The following is a 15,675-nucleotide window of genomic DNA, read 5'->3' as shown; positions in this document are numbered from 1 at the left end:
GTACACAGATATTCTTATGGCCAGTTACCTGGTTGAACAGTTGTCAAACCGCACATTGAGGCAAATTCAGTGTGCTTACTATGAGAGATGGGAAAAGGGAAACATAGCAGTTGTCATCCAGAAATATTTTATGGGATTATCGAACACCATGGAAATGGCAATGATAGAACCTTTTAAAAAGTAATGATTTTGACTGTTGACTTTAATGAGCATTTTTGTGTTTTAAGACAATGAACTTCCAAGGAAGATTAAAGTATCTTCATGGACAGAACAAAAAGGGGAAAGATGGATCAATGCTTCCACCTCAGCTCGCTTTATTTGCAATAGCTACTCCACTTCAGCCACCATCCATACTTGAAATCCGAATAAAAAATTTCATCTTTAGAACCAAACATAAACTAGACTTTACACCTACTGGTTGTGATGCCAAGTAAGTGAAAATTTTTCTCTTTTGATGTCATCAAACATAGATTTTATTATAAATTTGTCAGAATGTAAAATATATATACAGATTATAATTATTTTCTTTCTATATAGCCTTTTGTCACAACTACTATAATTTTTATACTTGTAGTAATGTCTGAATAATAAACAATAGTATACTTCGTAGTATATTGATGACATTTATTGTTTATATATTTGTTTAACACATTTAAATTATAAAACTTTGATTTTTAGTACTAGTTTAGTAACATTCAAAAATTTATCAACTATGAGATTATTACGCATTTATTTTATATCAAAACATATCACTTTCTCATTTCTAAATTAAACTGCAGAGGGATTTGAAAAAAAAACTGCCCTTCAAAAATGGATCAAGAAACATTTTAGATTTTAATTGAAAATTTAGTTTTACCTACCAGTTAATTTCATCTTTAACTCTAATTTTCATGCTCTTTAGGAAATGAAAGTAGTCTGAAATTTACAACCCTAAGCAAAAGAAAGTAGTTACGTAGGTAGGATTTATTTTTCTCTGCTAAATTGAAATGCTAAATGTCACCTAAAAAATACAGAAAACAGCTTCTCCTAAATGAATTTGTGTTGATAACTTTGCTAAATTTTATTTTCATTTTTATTTTACCTTTTAATAAAACAGAGGAACAGTTATTTTAGGCTATACTGAAGCAGAGCTGTGCATGAAAGGATCAGGATATCAGTTTATTCATGCTGCTGATATGCTTTATTGTGCTGAATACCATACCCGGAGTAAGTCATCATTGCTTATGAACATGTTCAAAAATATTACATAGTAGTATTGCTCAAGGAAACTATTTGGATAAAATTCTGCCTCATAGCATTTGGTGATTAACCTAAATTATACTCTTAATTTATTAATTGCTCTACAGTTGCCACACAAATAGAGTGATTTACTATGAAAATGACTGTCCTGTGATTTCCTCTGGAGCTTTTTAATGGCATCATTAATTTACAGACCATTAAATTTATACTTTATATAATATGCATTAAGCTGTAGGGTGTGTTTTCTATTTGAAAAGTTTTTTTTCTAAACTATTCCCATTTCATAAGACTAGAGTAAATCTTCATTTTTAAATAATAAATTCAGTCTGAAATAGTACAGAAATGAATCCTAAAGAACTATTTTTATGCATTCAATAAGTTTTATTTAAAGTTGTCACGTATCGGTCACCTTCAGTAATAATAAGGGTTTAAATAATTCGGGTTCTTTGTTTTAAAGATTTTCCTTAATTAATATTGATTTGGAGGTTAATAATTTATTTTTTCAATTTTAGTGATCAAGACTGGAGAGAGTGGCATGATAGTGTTCAGGCTTCTTACCAAAGCAAAGCGATGGACCTGGGTCCAGTCTAATGCACGATTAGTTTATAAAAACGGAAGACCAGATTATATCATTGCAACTCAGAGACCTCTAACGTAAGCACAACATTTTAGAATACCTTTTTAAAATTTTATGATAATTTGTTTTATAAATACTCTTATATGGAAACTTAAATTCTAAGAATTATGGAAACATTGAGTTGTCAGAAAAGTCATAACCCATTTTTGCACAGAAAAATACTTGTGACTTTTCCAACAACCCAGTACATATAAGAAAGAAAGTGTGTAGAGCTGTGGAGACAGTATAAAATATATTATTTCAATTATAGGAAGAAAAGATGAAAAGAAAGTAATTGGGTGCCACCTATGGAATAAATAGAACACTGGAGTCTGTACAGTGCAAATGTGCGTGGCCCAGAGTCCGTATCTTGGTGTCATCATACAGGAACACCACAGCACAGGGCATGCTCTCTGATGACAGAGTGGTCTTACTATGGTGTCTTTTTTTAATCATATCTCTCTCTCTCTCAAATATAAATTATCAAATCCATGAGCAAAGGCCCTGACACAGGAAAAAAAATGAGTATATTTTCTGATTGGTGATTTTCAAGCTTCATATAGATCCTGAAAAAATAGTACTTTGTGAAATAGTTGCATATTTGATATTTGGGATTTAAGAGAGGATCAAGGTGAATTTTACTCTTTTACTTAATATGTATATTCAGTTGACCAGTATTAAGTCTGTAAAAACCATCTTTTTTGTTCCTCACTGTACTGCATTTTGTTTTAGAACTTGTGTCTGTGGTTCTGTTAATGAGCTCATGTTCTATTGGTTTAGTTTTCTTTTTTGAATCAACTACAGATTTGTTTTTATTTACTTTTTATTATTTGGTCATTGCCAGGACTTCATTGCTATAGTCCTACTTCAGAGAGAACAAGAGACACCATAGCACTAAAGCTTCCCTCAGTGAAGCAATAGTCCCATGTGGTGTATTGCGGGCTTGAACCCAGATCAGACACATGACAAAGTAGGCACTCTGCCAAGTGGACCAACAGCACTTTCTTAATTAGTGTATGTTGCTAATAATAAGTCTTCATATCTGAGTGCATGTACAACATTGTGTTAGTTTAGCTTTTTTTTTCCCCCTCAAGACTGATGGGGCTCTTCTCTAACCTTTATACATCACTATGTATTTTAGGTGTTAATTCCTACCTGAAAATCTATTAGACTTTTGATGGAACTATGTTAAAACTATAATTAGGGAGAAAAACACATGTATGCTAAATCTTCCAAGTACATGAAAACAGTTATCAGTTTCAGTCTTAGCCTCAGCCTAAGGGTGGTAAACTGATATTTTGAATATGCCATTAATTAGTAGCAGAATAAAAAAAAAACATAAGACCTAAGATTATTTTTCTCCATGAGTTGTGGGCTCATTTGAGTAGAAATTAATCTATGTAACATATATATATATATAAATATATATATATAAATATATATATGTATAAATAAATAGTAATATTGTTCTCTGTGCCTTGACTTACGAATTATTTTCCATTTAAAAGTTTCTAAGTTTCATTTTTTTTAATTATGTCAGTGTAGAACTTCTGAGTTTTATGTTTGATTTTGTTAAGTATCTTCTACTCAGTTTTCTCAGTTCTTATAGGTTGAAACTTTATACTGCATGAAATGTATTGTTTGTGTTGGATGTCACTGGAGTCACCAACTGCACGTTCGGGTGACATCTATACCTCAGTGTTTGGACAGGTTATAACTTTTTTACATTTGGCTAAAAAGAAAATATTTTTATAGCCTCAGTCATCAGGAAAAAAATTACATCAAAATAGCTCTTTTTCTGCTGTCAAACCTAAACGTATTTTGCTACCTAAGATACTATTCTCTCTGATATATGTTCACTCACACACAATTCTAGAGATGAAGAAGGAACAGAACATTTACGAAAACGAAATTTGAAGCTGCCTTTTATGTTTACCACTGGAGAAGCCGTTTTATATGAGTTAACCAGCCCTTTTCCTCCCGTGTTGGATCCCTTATCAACAAGAACAGAAATTGCTGCTAGAGATTCTGCTACTAAATCAGCTCTAAACATGGAATCTTGCAACCCCAGTTCTCTCTTGGGTGCCATGATGCAACAAGATGAGTCTATTTATTTTTATCCTACTACAAGTAATGCACCTTTTGAAAGAAAAATTTTTAACGAATCTATGAATAATCACAGTGCTTGGCAAGACAATATTATACCAACAAATACTGATAATATTCTGAAACATGAACCAATGGGCCAGTCTCAAGAAGTGAACTCAACACACACTGAAGGTCATGCTGGACTCTCAGATAATAAGAACAGTGACTTGTATAGCATTATGAAGTACTTAGGTATTGATTTTGAAGATATCAAGCACATGAAACAGAATGAAGAATTTTTTAGAACTGACTTGCCTAGTAGTGAGGATGACTTCAGAGACATTGATGTAGATGAAATCCTAACATATGTCCAAGATTCTTTAAATAAGTCAACCTTTGAATCCTCTGGTTACCAACAACCACAATCTGTGGCTCTGAATTCAAGTTGTATGGTACAAGAGCAATTACAGTTAGAACAGCAGCACCAACTACAGCATCATCAAAAACATGTAACAGTAGAACAGCAGCAACAGCTGTGTCAGAAAATGCAGCATATGCAAGTTAATGCCATGTTTGCAAATTGGAACTCTAACCAATCAGTGCCTTTTGGTTGTCCTCAGCAGGGTATGCAACAATATAATGTCTTTTCAGACATGCCTATGACCCATCAAGAATTTCCCTACAAATCTGAGACTGACACTATGCCTTTTACACAGAACTTTCTACCTTATAATTACACTGTGTTATCACATCCATCTGAGGAAACACAAGTGGACTTTACCATAGGGAATTTTGAGCCATCCCCTTACTCTTGTACTAGTAATAATTTGGAAGATTTTTCTATGTGTTTGCAAGTTCCTGAAAACCAAAACCATGAATTAAATCCACCATCAAACATAGTAAGTCCACAGACATGTTATGCTGGAGCTCTGTCAATGTACCAGTCAGAACCTCAGCACAGCCATGTAGCTCAGATGCAGTACAATCCGACAACACCAGGCCCACATACATTTTTAAACAAGGTAAGAATAAACCCTATAGATGATTCTTCTACATTCTAAACATGAGTTATAAATTTATATCAGTTATATAAGATTATATAAGATTTAATCTAATATTCAGTGGCTACTTCTTATAAGCCAATACATATGTAGTATATCAATAAAAATATATTGGCCAGAATCATAAACAGATTGAGGACTAAAGTAATATCAAAGTTACTATGCGATGAGATGAAAACAGTTAAATATGTACATCCTTTTATAAATTTAAACTTTAAAATTCATTTGAATTTAAAATAATTTTTCAAAGTTCAAATATATATATATATATTTTCAGAATAAGGTTAAATTCAGTAAACAAGTATACTTTCTTTAAATTCCTTTGCCCTAAATGATCCTTGAATTCATTTATAAGCTACTTCCTCAGAGTTCTTTTGGAATCTCTCTATCTTATATGCCAGAAATGTATTCATTTTTGGATAGAGCCAGAAAGATAAAAAGGGAATGGGAAGATACAGAGAAAAAGAAAGACACCTAGCACTGCTTCACCACTCATGAAGCTTTCCTCTTGCAAGGGCTTGAACCTTGGTTCTTGAACATTGTAATGTACACCACTGCCTGATCACCCAGATCTTTATTTCATCCTGTAAATTTAAAAAGAAACTCTTTTCTGGCATTCTTTAAAAAGTCAATTTATCTTACTTTCTATAATATAATAATGTTATAATTTTATTGTTCAGATATTTAACAGAACCCTTATAGGAGGAAGTATACTTTATTTGAATGTGTCAGTATTCACGTTTTTCTGTTAGAAAGTGTAGTTAAGTTTGAAGAAAATTCTCACTTAAGTTTGCTGGTCTGTTCACCGTTTATATTCTATACAATGTACCCTAATTTTAAAATGTTACTTTAATCTTGCCTAGTTGTTCTGATGTAAATAAGGACATTCTGACTTAAGTGGACATCCATGTCTCATTCACCACTTAATACAATTGTAGTGTATAACTGTTACTATGTTGAGATACAGTCCTGCCATTTCATTGTTTTTTTTTATTAACTTGCATCTGTAGTTAACTTGCATCTGTTGATATGATCATAAGACTTTATAATTTTGCTGATGTGTTGTAGATTTATTTGCTGATTTGCATATGTGTGCAGCTAATGCATATGATATGCTCGGTATTTCTTCATTACATTAAAGTTCAGGGTGAAGATTTAAAAAATACATTTTTGGATATTACTGAATGACAAGATACCTGAAGATCTAATAAGTACCACTGCTGTTTTTGCTTTCAGTTTCAGAATGAAGGCGTCCTAAATGAAACATATCCAGCTGAATTAAGTAATATAAGTAACATTCAGTCCACTACACATCTTCACCTTCATCATCCCTCAGAAACCAGACTTCTGCCTGATTTGATATCTACTGGATTCCTCTAATTCCAAGCCCAATTTTTACCTTGGTTTTGATGAATCCTTAGTGATTGAAATCAGCAAGCTTCTGTATAGGCATTGATGTTCCAAATTAAATTTTAATGATTTTTAGGAGTTAGAAAACATCTAAAGGTCAGAGGTGATAGCATAATGGTTATGCAAAGAGACTCATGCCTAAGGCTCCAAAGTCCCAGGTTCAGTACCCCACACCACCATAAGCCAGAGCTGATTAGTGCTCCAGTAAATTGAAAAAAAAATCTAAACCACATATAGTACAGTCATTAAAATAGAAAGTGTGCTGCCACAGAAAAATGAACTTACATCTACATTTCACATTATTTGAGTACCACAAAATATATATAATTTTATTCAAGTAATATTTGACATTCAAATAAGAAATGTTTCTATTAGAATTAAAACAAAATACTTTGAATTTTGCACTTAAAACTTTGGATTTGTTGTATTAAGAGTCTGTAAAAGTAAACTATGCCCTAGTACTTTTAGCTTCGGCTTTTATCTTACAATTAAATATATGGTTTGGTGCTTTTATGAAAAGGTGTAATATATTCTGAATGCTTCCTTATTAATGTAAGTGCCTCACAATTTTACCAACTTATTGCACTGTAGGATGTATATTTTTTTATAAAGTATGCTTTTCTTCTTCTGTACATTAATAGTATTCTGTGCGCAAAATACTATTTATATTTTCAATTTTAGTGATTTTTATCAATCCAGGCATGTTTTAACTGCACTACTCACCCATTTTTCTTCAGGTAAAAGACTAATAATGATTGAAAATAATTATTACATAACCTTAGGTGCTTCTAGACTTTAAATGTTTTATGTGCCTTATGTTGAAAAATCCAGCAAGTAATATGTCTTTCCAGATTATTTCTCAATTTCTCAATTATATAAATATTTTAAAAGTACTAAAATTCAGTAGTTTTTCAGAAGATATATATATCATTTGCCTTTATTAAAATCTCCTTACACCAATATAGTTGAAATTGCAATGTAAAAAAAATACTGCTTTATTTATAGATTTTAAGTTAAGTGAAGTATCCATTTCAATATGTATGCATTCTTTAAAATTTGTTCCAGATTTATAATCCTTTAAGATATAGTATGTTGACTTTATAAAATTTCACTTACTCCAGTGGAAAATATTTATTTTTCTCGTATTTGAGGAGTGTTATGATGGAATATAACAATTTTTGGTGCAAGTATTATAAGTTGTGGTGCATTTTATAGTTTATAGTGAACAGACTATTTGTAAAAATATTTTTAAAAAATAGTTCATACCAATACATGTGCATAAAAATTTAGGCTTGGCATAGTATGTCATTGTGTCTTTTTTAAGATACCAAATAATGAATTCCTCTTTGCTTAATATGGAATTAAGAGAACTCAGTGGTTGTTTTTTTCTATCAGTGGCGGCAAATGATTCTTCTAATCTTATGGTAATTTAAAAATGTTTAACCAGATGATTTAAAAGAAGAGTTATTATTTTAGACTAATTCAACATCTGAAAGCATAGAAGTGTTTTTCATGTAATGTATAAATACATGATGAAATCCCAAACAAAATGTAATATTAAGGTAAATTTCATTTCTTTTGTAAATACCTATACATATGACTACAGACAAAATATCGTTCAGCTCTGTGCATTTCTAGTCAAAACTTTGACTGTTGAATCTCAATTTAAGAGTTAAAGAAGCAAATTTATCTGAAACATTTCATAAGTCACTAGATTGAGACAGATCAATGAATGACCCACTTTTACGCCTTTTATTAAAGTCCTAATGTCAAATATTTTTGGCCTAGCTTACATAGCATTGGAATAATTGTATAGGCTTTTAAATTTTTGAATATGACCAATATATAATTGAGATTTTAAAGCAATAAGGTATGTTTTTATCTATATAAAATTTAAGAATAATAAGATTACATTAAAATAAGAACACCTTTGTCTTGCCAAACAAGAATGCTTTATGTTCAGTTATTTTAAAAAATGCCCACTTCTGTGGATGAGGAAATGGTCTAATTTGAAATTTTCATATACCAGGCTGTACATAAGAATATCAGAAGATTTACTAGTGTTGTAATATATTACAAATCATTCAGTCATTTTATGCACAGCTAGTATTTTCATTATTACTATACTTTAAGTAAATGTTTTCAAGACTTTTCTCTTTCCTTCAATGTATTACTGCTTACATATGCCATGCATACATTTTTGTTTAAAAATGTCATAGTATCCTAACAATCAAAATTGTATATGATAATATATGTTAATAAAATAATCAATATGAGTAGTATGTTTTACTGTAAATTATTTTTGTTCCATATAATGGAAATGGGTATAGTCTAGTATTATGTTAGGAGGAGGCAATCTGTACTATTTAATGATTATGTTAAGCCAGTAATACATAAACTTTTTCTATCTTAATGTAAGTATAAAAAAGTAAAGGAATAAGTTCACACTGTAGGAATGGCAAGTTCTACTTTTACAAAGTATAGTATCACCAGTGATAATCATGACATTATGTCTGCTCTGAAAAGATGCTGTAATGACACATATTAGCTCTGTGGTATTCTGAAAAATCTCAAATCCACATTGAGAAATTCAAAAATTTCCTGAAAATATTCTTGACACTACTTGTTAATAAAGAAAATGAAAAATTGTTACATATCAGAGAAAACTAAGGACATATGACAAATATATCAGTCTGCATCACATCGTGTGATCAGAAAAAAATGGTCTTACTGGAAAGATTTTGTCGTTAATATTCGGGGCTCCAGCAGGCCAGGCTAGCTTCGTGGCGGTAGACAGAGACGATCATAGACAGAGACACATGGCTGGGCCAGGAAGCTGTATTTCTTTATTCATAAACAACGATTCATAAACTAAACCAAACCAATCACCACACAGATCTGTCCTGCATCCTTCTCCTCCGGCGGCTGCGCCAAGAACTCCGGAACTATGTAGCATAGGGGGCGGGGAGAAAGAGAGGCGTGAAACTAGCAAGGGCCAAACCAATTCTCCTGGTGGGGGGGAGAGCAAGACCAAACCAATGTGAAGCATAGCAGCCCCTTTTCTTTTTAACTAAATGACCATAGTATGAGGGGTGTGGGGTGAACAGAAATCTATATTGTACAGGCATTTATTTTTTTAAAGAAACTGGCACAAACATGGAGGAACATGTAAGCAAGCAACAAAAAGCAGTTTACTGCCAAGGGTACGCTTAAGGGGGACCTTTTTTTGCCTCTGGGGGGCATTACTTGCCTCGATGGGCATTTTTTAGCATGGGCATTTTTAGCATAGGGAACAGCCTAGAGTCCCAAGGCAGCTGGCTGCAGTCAGTCTTTGAGAAACTCAGCAGCACAAAGGGAAGCTGCAAAGTGTCCAAGAGGTGTACCAGTGAGTCCAACAGAAATGCCAGTCCAAAGCAGATGTCCACGGAAGAATGCCAGGGGCTGGAATGTTGTATGAGGAAGGTCAGCTGTTGGAATTCCACTTTTCTGTAGAGACTATGAAACATGACATAAGAAAGGGGGACATGTGGGGAGCCACATGCGCCCTCAAGGTTGCTATTGGCATGGCCATAGAGTCTTTGTTAAAAGATAAGTTCTTTTTCCCCATGAATCACCCAGGACCTTCCAGATAACGGCTGATTACCATGACAAATAAAAAAACAATAAATAAATAGGAAAGATACATCCCCCAATACTCAGTTGGCTAAGGCACCAAACCTCTTTTTCTATAAAAAATTCAAATCAGATGCCCTGATAACCACGAGAAGCAGATTTTTTTGTGTTTCTTCCACAGGGATCCCAGAAAAAAACATCTGGACCCCTGCACACCCTGACATCACCCACTAGATGGCACGACTACAGTGGCACACCCCTCCCCAAAACCCTAGATGTCACCTGACGCGATCTGAAGAGCCTGATTCACAGACTCCAGGGACAGAACTTTTTTACTGCTTGTCTGCCTTTCCTGCTTCTGCTTTGCCTGTCACGTTTTGGTGGTTCCAGCTCACTCTCTACAGAAAAGCGGAATTCCAGTGGCTGAACTTCCTCATGCCATTTCCCCTGCCATTTCTCCCCCTAGTCACCTACTTTGGATTGAGACTTCTATCGGACTTGCTGGTATACCCTTTGGACACTTTAGACAATTTTACAGCAGCTTCCTTCCCTTCACATTTCTGGTTTTTCATAGACTGACCCTGAGTAGTTCATAGACTTTACAGACTGTTGCCCTGGCCATTAGATAAAAGGAAAGGGGGAGATGCTGGGAAATTGTGCAGATGCAGTCACATCTGCCATGTTGTCCCCTCAGGCTACTGCTAGTTCCCGCGAGAGTTGGGACATTCTCGGAGTGCCTGTTCGGCCATGTTGTGCCCTCAGGGCATTGTCTATTTCCCCACGATATTTGGAGTGTTTTGGTTATTCCTCCCCCCTCCCATTCTCACAAGAATTATTATCCTATCCTTGAGTGCTACGGTTACTCCTCCCCCTTCCCATTCTCATGAAAGCTGCTCCTATAAAAGCCCTTCTTACGCACCTCTCTCTCTTGCCGGTGCTTCACTTTGGTGTTTAGACGCAGGAAAGGTTACTGCGTGAGGCAGCCATTTTCGCTACCTCCACGTGGCCCAACCTGCTTCTCTTGCACCCAACTCTGAGGTGCCAGCGCAAATAAAGATTTGTGTTCCCTCTTCACTCCGGACCTCCTCTCTCTCTTCTCTGCGGTGCAGAATGACACCTCAGGCCTTCCCTTGGCAGCACACTGGTTCTTGTTGCTCGCTTACTTGTTCCTCCATGTTTGTGCCAGTTTCTTTAAAAAAAAAAAATGCCTGTACGATATAGGTTTCTGTTCACCCCACACTCCTGATACTATGTTCAATTAGTTATAAAGAAAAGGGGGAATTGTTGGTATGCTTCTAGTTCTGCTTCTGGGATCTAGTTCTGCTTCTGTTACATTGCTTGACATTGTGGTCTATTTACATGGTCTTTTCTGTTACACTGGTTTGGTCTCACTCCCCCACCCCCCCCCCCCGCCTCTGGGAGATTTGGTTTAGCCCTTGCTAGTTTTGTGCTCCCTTCTCCCCGCCCCCTACCCTACGTACTTCTGGGTTCCACTCTGCTGTGGGAGGAGAAAGATGGAGGAGCACATGGTGTGGTGATTAGGTTGTTTGCCCACATGTGAATAAAGATTAAACTGTTCTCAGCTCAGCCATGTGTTTCTGGTCATCTGTTACCCGCTCATGAAGCCAGCCCAGAGAAAACAACAAGATTGCATAAATCTAAATGTAATTTAGTATAGTTAATAGTTTTATGACTTTGCTGTTTGAGGAACCTGGATGAAACAAAAGAGCTCTTATCTTTATAACTTTTAGATTAATTTAAAATATATATGGGAGTTGGGCAGTAGCGCAGCAGGTTAAGCACATGTGTCGCAAAGCTCAAGGACCAGCGTAAGGATCCTGGTTCAAGCCCCCAGCTCCCCACCTGCAGGGGAGTCACTTCACAGTGAAGCAGGTCTGCAGGTGTCTATCTTTTTCTCCCCCTCTCTGTCTTCCCCTCCTCCATTTCTCTCTGTCCTATCCAACAATGATTACATCAATAACTACAACAATAAGAAACAACAAGGGCAAAAAAAGGGAATAAATAAATATTTAAATATATAGATATATTTAATTTTTATTTATAAAAAGGAAACACTGACAAAAGCCATAGGATAAGAGGGGTACAACTCCACACAGTTTTCATCACCAGAACTCCATATCCCATTCCCTCCCCTGATACCTTTCCTATTCATCCCTCTGGGAATATGGGCCCAGGGTCATTATGGCATGCAAAAGGTGGAAGGTCTGGCTTCTGTAATTGCTTCCCTACTGAACATGGGCATTGACAGGTCTACCCATACTCCCACCCTGTCTCTCTCTTTCCCTAATAGGGCAAGGCTCTGGGGAAGTGTGGCTCCAGGACACAATGGTGAGGTTTTCTGCCCAAGGAAGTCTGGTTGGCATCATGTTAGCATCTGGAACCTGGTGGCTGAAAAGAGTTAACATATAAAGCCAAACAAATTATTGACTAATCTTGAATGTTAAGGCTGGAATAGTGTAGAAGAAGAGTTGGGGTAAAGACATGACTTTTTTACTGCCACAAAGTACAATAAATATCTGTACTATTTCTCTGTGCTATCAAAAATCTCAAGTTGGAAATACACATATACATTGATACATTGGTATCAACCCTTCTCATCCTATTGACTGCTGTTTTGATGAAAATCTTACTTGTCAGTGTCAAGTTCGATGTTCTTTCCCACTTAGATAACCTGGGATCTTCCTTTTAAAGGAGTAATTGAAAATCAGAAAGAGTCTGAAGCACTTTGTACAAAAGTTAGTCAAAAATGATCTGCCACTGTCAACCCTTCAGCATCATTACTTGGGTGAGACCTTTCCTTTCTCATAGACTCCTTAATTCCATTTCAAGTGGTCAAAAACAAAGCCTCAAAACCTAGATATAGACCCAGTCCCATGAGATAGGGCAAATTTATCCATAAGTCATGGCAAAATATATACCATGAAGCAAGAGTGCACAATAGTTTACCATAAAACAACAAATGAAGCAAGCAAGTAGATCTAAAATGACACCTTAAAGTACCTAATGAAATAGTTTCTAGTTAGACCGAGATACCCTCCTTACCTACTTCCTATTACACTTCCCTCAGTCACTCAAAATCTAACCTTATCAAAGTAAGGACTACAAAAACAATACAGGCAAGAGACTGGTATACTTTTAATGATGACTCTTTAGTAACTTTCAGGCCACACCATCATCTGGGGCCCTAGTCCCTTGTCAGAGAGTCCTGGGATTCCCACACAAACACGATGAACCTAGATCTTGAATCCCTCTCTATTATCACTGTTCATCTCTATCAGGAACTACATAATGGATCCCTTTGGGGGGGGTACATAGGACCTTGCCCTCAGTGTGGACCAACAATGGTAGAGAATCTTCCATCCTTAAAGGGGGGCTGGATAACATACTCTACCACCAGATGATGGGTCCTGAAATTGGTGCAACTCTGAATGTTCCTACTGATAACCACAGAACGCAAGTTCAGACCTACAGGGATACAGAGGTCACAAAGACTCCTATGCTGGATATGGGTCCCAGATCAAATCAATGGGGTTTACAGTCAACAATATTTATACACTCTAATCATATTTGGGAGCTACTCTCTTCCCTGATCCAGCTTTCTAGCCTTATTTCCAGCCATGACATTATCTCCCCAGACAATAACTTGGATCCACCTGCATATCAGACATCAGGCTTAGGCAAAAACTTAATAAAGTCACGGGCCCTTTGGAATATACCTAAAATAGACCTGCTAGCTATTTCCAAAACGGAGACTCCAAATCTTCATTTGCAATAATACAGCCTTCAGGTTCATGATTAATCAACAATTTATATGGCTTTATATGTTAACTTTTTTTTCAGCCACTAGGTTCCAGATGCCAACCAGACTTCCCTGGACATATGGCCCCACCACTGTGTCCTGGAACTCCACTTCTTCAAAGACCTGCCCCACTAGGGAAAGAGAGAGACAGGCTATGGATTGACCTGTCAAAACCCATGTTCAGTGGGGAAGCAATTACAGAAGCCAGACCTTCCACCTTTTATACCACATAATGACACTGGGCTCATACTCCCAGGAGGTTAAAGAATAGGAAAACTATCAGGGAGGGAATGGGATATGGTGCTCTAGTGATGGGAATTGTACCCCTCTTATACTGTGGTCTTGTCAGTGTTTCCATTTTATAAATTAATTAAAAATTAAGAAAAAAATTATCTGCTAACTTACAGCCAAGAAAGCCAGAGTAGGGAAGAATAAAATTTACTGAAGATAGGAGAGGTATTTGTAGGAATAAACCAGTCGTGGAATGGAGATTTAGAACTGAAACTGAAATTTCTGTCAGAATAAGTTTTTTTTTTTTAATTTATTTGTTGGGGGGTTAGTTTGTATACTAGTAACATTTCTCAGTTTTTCACATTTCTCTGCTCATAAGATGTCCCAGGACATAAGCAACTCAAGGAGAATTGTCTTCACCAATAATTGTGTATGGCCCTACTTGTTTGTTCAAATAAAATATTTATCCATCCCCTCATGACCACATCCCTTTTCTTGGCTGCAGAGACAACTGCTATTTGAAAGAATTAAGATAAAAACCTGAAAAGTTTTCTGTCCCCAAATAGAGTTGCTCTTATTCTCTATGAAAATAACTATGAAACTGACACTGACCAAATTCTTGAAAACATAATCTACCATATCACTTCTCACAGTCTATACCTATGCCATACCATCTTCCCAGCTACAGTCATATTTCCTATTTTATTTATTATTGGATAGTGACAGAAATAGAGAGTGAAGAGGGAGATAAGGAGAGAGACAGATACCTGTAAGCCCAGCTTAACCACTCGTGAAGCTTTCCCTTTGTAGGTAGAGACAAGGGGTGTGAACCGGGGTCCTTGGAACTGTAAGCAACAATCCTCTTTCAAATGGAAAAGCAAAACTTCATTTTATAGGCAGCTTAAAGGCCCCCATTGTATCAATTCAAATTCTTTTTAGATTTTGAATTTATTGAGAAATAGTATGAAAAGAATTCCTTTTTATAAATAAAAATGCAAAAATAAAACAGTATGAAAAGTCATTAGAAAGCATAATTTCGCACAAAAGGGGATTAACTCATTCCAGTTTTCCATCCCTCCAATCTAATAAAGAGCATGGTCTGTAGATAGATTTGAGAAATGCAGAGGCTGGCTTATCATTGCCATGGTGTATGAGGCTAGAGACATAAAAAAAACAATTAACAGGAGAGAAATGCCCACTTATCACTGCTACCACCATCACCATGTCATCTTTGTTACACAGCATTCTTTATTTCCTTTTTAAGTATTTTATTTATAAAAAAGAAACATTGACAAAACCATAGGATAAGAACCGTATAACTGCACACAATTCCCACCACCAGCATGCTGTAGCCCATCTCCACCCTTGATAGCATTCCCATTCTTTAACTCTCTGGAGTATGGAACCAAGGCCATTGTGGGATGCAGAAGGTGGAAGGTCTGGCTTCTGTAATTGCTTCCCCTGTGAACATGAGTGTTGACAGGTCGACCCACACTCCCAGCTTGCCTCTCTCTTTTAGGGTGGGGCTCTGGACACATTGGTGGGGTTGTCTGACCAGGAAAATCTAGTTGGCATCATGCTAGCATCTGGAACCTGGT

At 35.8% G+C, this 15,675-nt stretch overlaps 1 protein-coding gene across 2 annotated transcripts in view; it reads left to right on the top strand.

Annotated features, from left to right (window-relative positions):
* The window catches only part of AHR (aryl hydrocarbon receptor), a 39,294-nt gene extending 30,601 nt beyond the window's left edge, over window positions 1-8,693 (top strand). Inside the window, exons 7-11 of one of the 2 annotated variants that reach the window (XM_007534482.3) lie at window positions 228-430; window positions 1,097-1,206; window positions 1,752-1,893; window positions 3,732-4,965; window positions 6,241-8,693. In XM_007534482.3, the coding sequence (XP_007534544.1) occupies window positions 228-430; window positions 1,097-1,206; window positions 1,752-1,893; window positions 3,732-4,965; window positions 6,241-6,384 (1,833 nt within the window). In that variant the 3' untranslated portion in view covers window positions 6,385-8,693. Of the gene's footprint in view, window positions 1-227; window positions 431-1,096; window positions 1,207-1,751; window positions 1,894-3,731; window positions 4,966-6,145 lie in introns of both variants that reach the window. The other variant, XM_060196137.1, reaches the window with a different exon arrangement.
* Window positions 8,694-15,675: the final 6,982 nt, after the last annotated feature.

Source organism: Erinaceus europaeus, chromosome 8 (assembly GCF_950295315.1).
Source record: "Erinaceus europaeus chromosome 8, mEriEur2.1, whole genome shotgun sequence".
Classification (NCBI taxonomy): domain Eukaryota; kingdom Metazoa; phylum Chordata; class Mammalia; order Eulipotyphla; family Erinaceidae; genus Erinaceus; species Erinaceus europaeus.
The sequence above is the reverse complement of the archived record's forward strand: the minus strand, read 5'-3'. Positions and strand labels throughout refer to the sequence as shown.